The sequence below is a fragment of the Cibotium barometz genome, chromosome 50 (genome assembly GCF_041138505.1).
Source record: "Cibotium barometz isolate CiBa-2024 chromosome 50, ASM4113850v1, whole genome shotgun sequence".
In the NCBI taxonomy this organism is placed as follows: Eukaryota; Viridiplantae; Streptophyta; class Polypodiopsida; order Cyatheales; family Cibotiaceae; genus Cibotium; species Cibotium barometz.
The window spans coordinates 33,123,467-33,133,526 of NC_141095.1; the positions used below are offsets into that span (position 1 = coordinate 33,123,467).

A 10,060-nucleotide genomic window follows, 5' to 3' on the forward strand; every position below is an offset into this window, starting at 1 on the left:
TTGCATAACTTTTCTTGATTACAAAGTGTGGAACATGACATTCTATACTGATGTCTATGTGTACAGAGCCACCGCTATGGTCAACTCCTATTACTGCACGTCACGTAGCAGGGATTATAATTGATGCTTATAGGGATGGGTAAATATAAGTGTAATTGTTAGGCATTGTATAAATATTTTTGAACCTATATATAAATAATTGTATAACCTATTTGTTATGCTTTGATTTTAGGATATTGTATGACATTGATACGGGATCGGTGTTCCTAATGAGGAGTGGGGTGTCTATTTGTTTTGGAGAGAGATGGACAGATGCTTTGCATCATTTGAGGGGTATTTAGTACCCGATGTGACTGGTTGTTTCTTACATCCTTCATGACCATTGGTATTCGTTATGGGTTTTATACTAGAGCTCCTCATGTATCATTCACTCGATGTTCTATTGTATGAGGTAATTTTGATTATGTTTTTCTATTATAAGATTTTTTTGAGATTTTATTTATCGATGTGTCGTAATGTGCAGGTCCTTCTGAGATTTTATTTATCGATGTGTCGTTATGTGCAGGTCCTTTTGAGATTTGATTTATCGTTGTTTCGTTTTTGTGCAGGTCCTTTGCATTCATCGATAGTAGAGCATGTGCAGGATGGATCACCGCTTTACAATAGAGTGCGTATTGTGAGGAGACAAATGAATGATCCTTCTCACAAGAGAAGAATTCAATTTGTTGATTCTGACATTACCGATTGAGAATACGTATTTTGTGGTGCATTTTGAGAATATGTAATATTGGTCCTTTTTTGCATCTTCGTATGCTACATTACTATGATATTTTTGTTTTCGCTATAAATCTACGAGACATGGATGTTATTTTGAGATATGTATATATGAAGTCACTTGAAATAATGTATTGTGTTTACTTAAAACATGACCTAAATTGGAGAAACTGAGCCTATTTTTGTAGGAATATTTTTGCAGGAACTCTACTTGCCGCCCGCAGCAACGCGCGGATCCAATACTAGTAATAATTCATTGTGTGGTGGGCATTAGGACCTTTATAGATCAGCCTACCGGAAGGTGCAAAGATTGAGTTTCACTGAGACTTAGAAGCGGTGCTCTTTGAAAAACCATATTTTTCAACCAATCAAATCAGAAGCATACAAAAGAGATGGCAAGAAAAGCATACAAAAGTATACAAAAAATATGGTTGACAAAAAATATGGTTGAAAAACCATATTTTTCAACCAATCAAATCAGAAGCATACAAAAGAGTTGGTAAGAGTAGGTAAGGAAAAGACTTTTAAAAGAACACCTTTTCCGGGTCTTGTGCGTCTCTCATGAAATTTCCCTTCTCTTCGGATGAGGCCGGGTCTCTGTTCTGCTAGTGGTGAAGCTATGAGACTCCTCTTCATTCTGATCTTTTGTTGTCGTTGCTTCCATTTTCTACTCGTACTCTCTTCTGATTCACGTGATGGCCATGCCTGTGGTCCTTCCAGCTGTGCCTATCTCAAGAACATCTCTTTTCCCTTCGGGGCAGCTCCCTCCTGCGCCGCTTCCTCTAGCTTCCTCTTATCCAACTGCACCACGGACCAGGCTTACTGGTATAATTTCAATGAGGCCACCCCCAATGGTGCTGAGTCTGCTGACCCTATCGGCCCTCCGGCTGTGATAGGCATCTCCAGCACCTCCGTCAATCTCACCTGGAACAGGAATTTGATTCTGCATGATCAGGTCGCAGGAGTTCCATCTTGCACCCCTGCACCTAAGAGTAACATATCTTACTTCCTTCCCAAGTCAATCAATCTCACAACCTTTGCAGACTCAGCTTTCCGAATCTCCCCCAGCAATGTTTACCTGCTCTTTAATTGCACTAACCACACTTCCATGACGTCTTCCTTATATGACAGAAATAGCTCACACTGCAGATCTTTTCAAAAGCAATGCAACCCCCACAATATCACTTGCATCGAATTCTTACCATACAAGGAGCTCATGCTGCCGTACGTGTTGCATAGCTTGGCCTGCACGCATTTCCAGTTCTTCGTTACCCTCAACTTTTCTCTCCCCGTTAAAGAATGGTCCGCTGGAATGGTTCAACTCCTGTGGAGCAATTATTATAGCCATCAGTGTGCGAAATGTGAGAAAACCAACGGAACGTGCGGCTACGACGCCCACAACAATTTCGAATGCTTCTGCCTGGGCAATCTGCGACACTCCAGCACAGACTGTACTGCAGCTGGTAATTAGTTAACCGCCGTCGTTGATTAATTATTAGAATTTGATGTTAATTATTTAAAGTAATTAGGTCTTCTTTATCTCCACGCAGAATGCAATGGTATCCTATGCAGCACCGGCCATAAACTAGCCACAGCAGCGGCTACATCAATAGTAGGTATAATCGCAATATCGGCAGTGCTTGCTCTGTGCTGTCTTCGCAGAAGAAGAAAGTTTTCCAGCAGAATTAATGTCCCCAATTCTTTCAGAGACAAGTTCTGTACACAAAGGGCAATTTGCTTGTCAGAAAAGCTTGCCCCCGTTTCTGTCGAGGAGTTTCCTTATGAAGAACTGCTACAAGCCACAAAGTCTTTTGCAGATGAAAACGTGATTGGGGATGGAGGGTTTGGTACCGTCTATGTAGGGTTTCTCAGAGATGGCCGCAAAGCTGCCATCAAGAAGCTTTACCATGACAATTCCAGAAGTATAGAGCAGTTCCACAATGAAATGAAGATCCTTGCAAGTCTTCAACACCCAAATTTAGTGAAATTGTATGGCTTTTGCTGCCAAGATGACAGGGATCTACTGTTGGTTTTCGAGTATGCCTCCAAAGGCACCGTTTCTCATCAGCTTCATGATGTTAATAAGCCAGGACTGCCATGGAAAATCCGGCTAAATATAGCATGGGAAACAGCAGAAGCTCTATCCTATCTTCACAACTCTGCGTCTCCCCCCATTTTTCACCGAGATGTTAAGACAACCAACATCCTTCTAGATGAGAATTTCCATGCGAAATTAGCTGATTTTGGGCTTTCAAGGCTGGTGCCCCTTGAAGTAACTCACGTGTTTACAGCTCCTCAGGGCACTCCGGGGTATGTAGATCCGGATTATCAGCAGTGCTATCAGCTAACTGATAAGAGCGATGTGTTCAGCTTTGGGGTGGTGTTAATGGAGCTGGTGTCTGGTAAGTTAGCGGTAGATATGTCAAGGAATAGGAGGGAGATAAATCTTTCTAGTTTATCAATGGCGAAGATAGCATGCGGGGCGTGGGAGGAGCTTGTGGATCCTCGTTTGGAAATGGGTAAGAATTCGGATGTGGAGAGAATGGTGAAAGGGGTGGTGGAATTGGCATTCGAATGTTTGCATGCAGAGAAAGATGACAGGCCCAACATGAGCCTTGTTGCAGAATCCCTTGCTACTCTACGCAGGGAGTCTGGATATGGACATGAAGATGTTATTAACTCACAGCAATCTAAGGTGGACATTAATGCCTTATCATCCGCAGATGACACCAGCCAGCTGATGAAGCCTGAATCTGCATTCAATTCTGCGCGTTTTTCCAATTCCCTGCACTCATCGAGTACAGTGTGGACAAGATCCTAATTAACACATCATCTGGACTCTGATGTGACGGTTTGGTTCCATATACAACGCTTCGAAACTGTAAGAAGTATAGTCTTCCCCAAGCTGTGACCAATTGCCAAAGGAGAGAGAAGCCAGTAGTACCACCATGGTCTTCTCCAAGGTCAATGGTAGACAATGCTATTATGCCAAGAAAATCTGTGGATCATTGTTAGGGGAGGGTTTCGTATGGCTTACAGAACTTTATCAGCTGTATGTAGCACCCATGATAGAAAGCTTTCCACAGGCCTTGTGCTTAGTGTGATGTAAATATATATGAATCTCTTATCTCCAATAAAGTACAATTCTCTGCTAAAAAAATCGAAGAAGTGTTACATTAGCGCAGTTGGAGAGGATGCATAGCAACCAAGCATAATGCCGCAGGTTCAAACCCCGCTGGCAAGAGTCGATGTGGTACATTGTAAATAAGATATATGGTGGTTTGTGTGTGTGTTTGCACTTGCACTTCAAATATCCTTTAAAAAAAACTTTAAAAAAAATCTAAAGAGCATAAAGAGGATATAATGTATATTTGATGCTTGAGCTTTTGATTGGAGTGAGAAGGAAGTATTATAGGGTACCTTGATATATATTCTTTTGTGAAGATATAATGTATATTTGATGCTTGAGCTTTTGAGTGTAGTGATTGTAGTGACAAATTGATCATGCATTTGTTGCTTTTATTGAGAATCTAGTTGGCGCTAGACCCACAATCAAAGTCTGGTCAAAGCGAGGGGGAATGCTGGAAAAACAGTCCCCCCGTAGTTGCACTACAGATGCCATGTTAGAGGCTTGCCTACTGTTGGGGTATCAGATCTCTTGGGAACAATCTTGCTTCTTGTGTGAGGATGAAAGATGGGAATTTTTTTGTAAAATCTTGAATGAAGTGAAAAAAGAGTAGATAGTGGTATTTTGGTTCTGGTTGTATGACAGCTTTGGAACAGTTGATATAAATAAATATTATTGGTCCCAAAAGAAGAAGAAGAAGGAAGTATTATAGGGTACATTGATATATATTCTTTTGTGAAGTGTGTTGTGCCTAGTTCACACACACACAATTTGACACAAACCCTCAGTGGCTTCCCTCGAAAAACAACAAATTGTGAAGTGTGACATCCCATCCTTTCACACCTTTGCATGAAAAAATGTTTGTTTGAGTCATTCTTCATAACGGAATGAAGACAATCAAAATGCAACACACTAGGGGTGGGGTCAATAGCAAAGTTCACAACAAACGACGTTTAGTGTGTTTCTTACCTGCTGAAATTTCAAAATCCCAAATGATATTGGAGTTTGCCTTGAAGGAAATCGGTAAACTTTTACTATTTTTAGTTGTAAAACTAGCAAATCTCATCATTTGAGATTGAAAAGCGGCTAAATTTCAATGTCTTCCTTTTTTCTATTGGTTGGGAAAAATGTTTTTCATGAGCATTGGTCAATAGTTGGGTGGTTAAGGTAGGGTCCTTTCTCCACTTGAGATGACATGGGATTGATTCCCCTCCCGTCACTCTACAAAGTGGGTGAAGAGTGTCTGTTTTAAAAAATTTAGCACATTCCACGTGAAACTCAATAATTATTGGATGGAAATGACAAAGTCATATTTGGATGTATATAAATGATGTCTAAATTGTTTTCTTAATTAAATGGACAAGTAGGCACAAATAACATAATGGTATATAGGGATGTAGGTAGAGACTCTTTAAGGTAGTTGAATACACACCCCCCCTCCCTCTTCCGCTTACATCCTCATTGGCCTCTCTCACAGTGACTCACACCCCCCCTCCTCTCACCACCACACCACACCCCACACACCCACCAGTCCTTCTTGAGGTTCGATAAAAGGAATTTTCAACCGGACAAAATAAGGACATGCTTATAAACTAACCGGTTTTCTAGATTAAATTTGCATATTTTGCTGGTATTTTAACTAAGGGCCTTTACACACCGCTCAATCTCACCAAATGTGTGCTTATGGTCTGGGCATGCGTTGGTAGTCTTTAATGGGCAAGGGGTTTACACACCGAAGCCAGAATCTTTCAAAAGGTTAGTATTCAATGCATTATTGACAAAATACTACAACTGTACTTGAACTTGATTGGTGGGATGAGTGGGTGCCCAAGTTTGGGCAGCCAACATTGGTTGTCCATGAAATTGCTTATCATGGGCGTCAGTCAACTGCCACCTCACCTTTTGAAGTCTGCCCAAGTTTAGCTATGTAATAGGGGTGCGCCCATCCAGCCCAATTTAAACATTCGATTGGCTCCCAGCATTAACGGTAGGTGGGTAGACCTTGGTGTGTAAAGGCCCTAAAAACTTGTAAATTTGAATTGTTTTTTGTAAGGGGTAGATATATATCTAGCCGATTTTTCCAGATTTTAGCCTATAAAAATACATTGAAATGCCGTTTTCACGGTTTTTCCAGATTTTAGCCTATAAAAATACATTGAAATGCCGTTTTCATGAGCCCTCCTCCTCCCTTGAGTCATTGACCATTCTTGAGAGCTTGAGTCTTGAAGACACTTGATAAAAATTATTCATAGAAAACTGCCTATGGTAGTAGGCAGGCATGTATACATATAGTTTATATATACAAATTACTACTAGGCATGTATACATATAGTTTATATATACAAATTACTACTAGTGTTTTTGAAGAAAATAATAACTTTATTAAACTAGACAGAAGGAAAATGTAAACGTACATTCAGACTAGACGATTCGTAGTGGTATACAAGGCCTAAATTTGACGCCTGTTTTTCCTGTCAAGATCCATTTTGCCTGTCAAAAAAGGTAGTTGAAAAAAATTCCTGTCAAACGACAAGCCTGAGAAAAAAAATTTGCCTGTCATAAAAAATTTGGGGTAAAGCAAAAAAGAGGAGAGCTATGCCATTAGAGTGATTTTTGGATTGCACAACTTTGATGATTGTTCACATTTTCTTTCTTTTGTGCGAGGTTTATTGTGATCTAGTGGTTTTTTATTTGATATCTTTTGATGATTAGGGATTTTGCACTGACAAGATATGCATGAATGTGATTTTAAAGAGAGCCGGTCCGTAGGTTATTCTCTATTTTATGTGTCTTCTTTTTATGGTATCTGTGTTGATATAAATTTACCAGTCATTTGACAAGAACTTTTTTGTTGAAACCTGTCAAGTGAAAGGTGAAAAAAAAAATTGCCTGTCATAAAAAATTTCATAGGCACCCGTCAAATTTAGGCCCTGGTGGTATATGCTGGCATATGGAATATGGAGTTGGAGCAAATCCAAAAGCATCCAAGGGCATCTGTTGTGTGGACGTAAACGAAGAGTGAAGTTGCGTGGAAGCACAAAGAATGACTTTGACCAAGTCCGCCAGGCATGCCAAAAATAAATAAATGTCTGCCCTTGGGTAAGGAAAAGACTTTTCCAAGATCTCTGCCCTTGTAGGGAAAGACTTTTCCACGATCTCTCACCTTGTTTTTGTAAGAAAAGTAAGCGCGTCCCGCCCACATAGTCTTCCCCTTCTCTCCGCGTTGTTCTCTCTTCTTCCCCTCTCTCTCTCTCTCTCTCTCTCTCGTAGTGCTAGTGAAGCTATGAATCTCCTCTTAGTTCTGATCTTCTGTTATTTCTGCTTTCACTCTCTCCTCGTGCAATCAGGTAACGACCTTCCCTGCGCCCCCTCCATCTGCGCCAATCTTGACAACATCACGTTTCCTTTCGGCGCGGCTCCATATTGCGGCGCCTCCCCTAGCTTCCTCCTATCCAACTGCAGCACAGAGCAGGCTTACTGGCCTCAATTCAATGAGGCCATTCCCGCTGGTGTTGACAGTAATTTCCGCCCTCCGGCTGTGCTTGGCATCTACGTAAACCTCACTTGGGAAGACCGTAGGTTCGTAAACCTCACTTGGGACACAAAGAATGTTAATGAGGAAGTTCCAGTTTGCCGTCCTGTTCCTCTCGGCAACAGATCTGACTACCTTCCCAGTTCTATCAATCTCGCAGCTTTTGCGAACTCAACCTTCCAAATCTCCAATTATAACATTTACCTGCTCTTTAATTGCAGTAAGAACACCTCCTCGTCTGTCTTCAGAAATTACATCTCCTCGTCTGTCTTCAGTAATGCCAGCGTGGAAGCAAATACCCCAGCATGTGATTCTTATCTGAAGTCGGATTGCGACCCGGATAAAACCATGACTAATTGCTTACAATTAACACAACACAAGGAGCTCATCCTGCAGGATGTGATGGAAAGCTTGGCCTGCACGCACTTTCAGTTCTTCGTTACCCTCAACACTTCTCGCGCCGTTACAGAATGGCGCGCTGGAGCGGTTCAACTCTACTGGAACGAGATGCAGACTCCTTCCGACTCAGCGTGTATGAAGTGTGAGAGTAGCAGCGGAGAGTGCGGCTACGACGACGACAACAATTTCCAGTGCTTCTGCCCCGGCAATCACAACTCCAGCACAGTGTGTGATCCTGGTAATTAGTTAATCGCAATTGTTAATTGATAATTAGCATTCATTGGTAATCTTCTAAAGCGAGGTTCTATGTCCACGCAGGATGCAGCCATGGTGCCCTGTGCAGCAAGGGCGTCGATGCAGCCATAGGAGTGGCAGGATCAGTAGTAGCTATCGGAATATTAGCAGTTCTTGCTCTAATGTGCCGTCGTTGGAGGAGAAGGAAGTTTTCCACCAGAAGTATCCCGAGTTCTTCCAACAGCAACAAGTTCTGGACAGAAAGGGCCCTTTGCCTGTCAGTTAAATTTGGCCCCGTTTCTACCAAGGAGTTTTCTTATGAAGAACTGCTACAAGCCACAGACTCTTTTGCAGATGAGAAGATGATTGGAGATGGAGGGTTTGGTGCTGTCTATGTGGGTTTTCTCAGAGATGGCCGCAAAGTTGCCATCAAGAGGCTTTACCATGACAATTTTAGAAGGATGGAACAGTTCTACAATGAAATGAAGATCCTTTCAAGTCTTCGACACCCAAATTTAGTGAAATTGTATGGCTTTTGCTGCCAAGATGACAGGGATCTACTGTTGGTTTTCGAGTATGCCTCCAAAGGCACCGTTTCTGATCAGCTTCATGATGTTAATAAGCCAGCAATGCCATGGAAAATCCGGCTAAATATAGCCTGCGAAACAGCAGAAGCTCTGTCCTACCTTCACAACTCAGTGTCTCCCCCCATTTTTCACCGAGATGTCAAGACAACCAACATCCTACTAGATGAGAAATTCCATGCCAAATTAGCTGATTTTGGGCTTTCAAGGCTGGTTCCCCTCGAAGTAACTCATGTGTCTACAGCTCCTCAAGGCACTCCGGGGTATGTAGATCCGGATTATCACCAGTGTTATCAGCTGACTGATAAGAGCGATGTCTACAGCTTTGGGGTGGTGTTAATGGAGCTGGTGTCTGGTATGTTAGCGGTGGACATGTCAAGGAATAGGAGGGAGATAAATCTCTCCAGTTTAGCATTGATGAAAATATCATGTGGGGTGTGGCAGGAGCTTGTGGATCCTCGTTTGGAGATGGATAAGAATGCAGATGTGGAGAGGATGGTGAAACAGGTGGTTGAACTGGTTTTTCAGTGTCTGCAAGCAGAGAAAGATGACAGACCCAGCATGAGTGTTGTTGCAGAAACCCTTGCTAATCTACGCAAGGAATCTGGATATGAATATGAGGAGGTTATTAATGCACAGAACCCAATAGGAGACATCAATCCCCCCTCATCAGCAGATGAGATGAGCCGGCTGATCAAGCCCAAATCTGGATTCAATTCTGCATATTCTCCCAATTCTGTGCACTCGGTGTGGACAAGCTCCAACACATCGTCTGCTGTGAGCAGTTTTTAGGACCTTCTGGGCTTATATTGCATTGCATATATTATTAAGTCTAATGTTTGCATCTACAGAATGTGCATTCTCCGACTTTACAGAGGATCATCTAAACTCTTTGTACAAATAGTAGTAGAAACAGGTTTGGGGGCCATAAAATTGTATTGCAATTTTGTATAATTTATGATATGATAATACGGTATTGTTTTGGCAAGCATTGTGTCTACTAAGGATTAGCTGTATTTTTTAAATCAATAATAATTATATAGATTACCTCGGAAACTGTCTAAAAAACCAAAATCAACTTGAAAACAACCAAACCACCCATAAACTAAAACAAGAGGCTGAATTAGATCAACCTTTACTTGACTGTTTCCAAACCGTCCACGGGCTGTGGCGACTGGTCCAATCGTTTAAGGAACGGCTTAATAAATTGTTTGCAACCAGTCAAAAGAAAAGGTGCCTGTATTTTCATCAACAGATTTTATAAGTAAAATCTGCGAAAATGTCAGCCCTCATTGTCAAGAGTAACCAAAATTTCAACTTCCTTGAAAAAGACCCTGTATTCTGTGCGTTTTTCTCGCCTGCATTGCAGAAATATATATTTTTTTAAAAGTTTGGCGTTAGAAGCGGGCT

General features: G+C 41.6%; 2 protein-coding genes across 2 annotated transcripts; both read left to right on the forward strand.

Annotated features, from left to right (window-relative positions):
• Window positions 1–1,331: 1,331 nt before the first annotated feature.
• LOC147610038 (LEAF RUST 10 DISEASE-RESISTANCE LOCUS RECEPTOR-LIKE PROTEIN KINASE-like 1.2) lies at window positions 1,332–3,942 on the forward strand. The gene is made up of 2 exons (XM_086787353.1): window positions 1,332–2,237; window positions 2,325–3,942. Exons 1-2 carry the CDS (start codon window positions 1,358–1,360, stop codon window positions 3,593–3,595), a joined length of 2,151 nt encoding a protein of 716 aa, XP_086643479.1. The 5' UTR covers window positions 1,332–1,357; the 3' UTR covers window positions 3,596–3,942.
• Window positions 3,943–6,828: 2,886 nt separating this feature from the next.
• On the forward strand, window positions 6,829–9,643 carry LOC147610039 (LEAF RUST 10 DISEASE-RESISTANCE LOCUS RECEPTOR-LIKE PROTEIN KINASE-like 1.2). Its single transcript, XM_086787354.1, has 2 exons — window positions 6,829–8,070; window positions 8,151–9,643. Exons 1-2 carry the CDS (start codon window positions 7,185–7,187, stop codon window positions 9,440–9,442), a joined length of 2,178 nt encoding a protein of 725 aa, XP_086643480.1. The 5' UTR covers window positions 6,829–7,184; the 3' UTR covers window positions 9,443–9,643.
• Window positions 9,644–10,060: the final 417 nt, after the last annotated feature.

Coding starts and splice junctions, on each gene's coding strand:
- LOC147610038 (XM_086787353.1), top strand. CDS start 1,358: ATGAGGCCGGGTCTCTGTTCTGCTAGTGGTGAAGCTATGAGACTCCTC. Junction 2,238..2,324: donor CACAGACTGTACTGCAGCTG/GTAATTAGTTAA, acceptor ATCTCCACGCAG/AATGCAATGGTATCCTATGC.
- LOC147610039 (XM_086787354.1), top strand. CDS start 7,185: ATGAATCTCCTCTTAGTTCTGATCTTCTGTTATTTCTGCTTTCACTCT. Junction 8,071..8,150: donor CAGCACAGTGTGTGATCCTG/GTAATTAGTTAA, acceptor ATGTCCACGCAG/GATGCAGCCATGGTGCCCTG.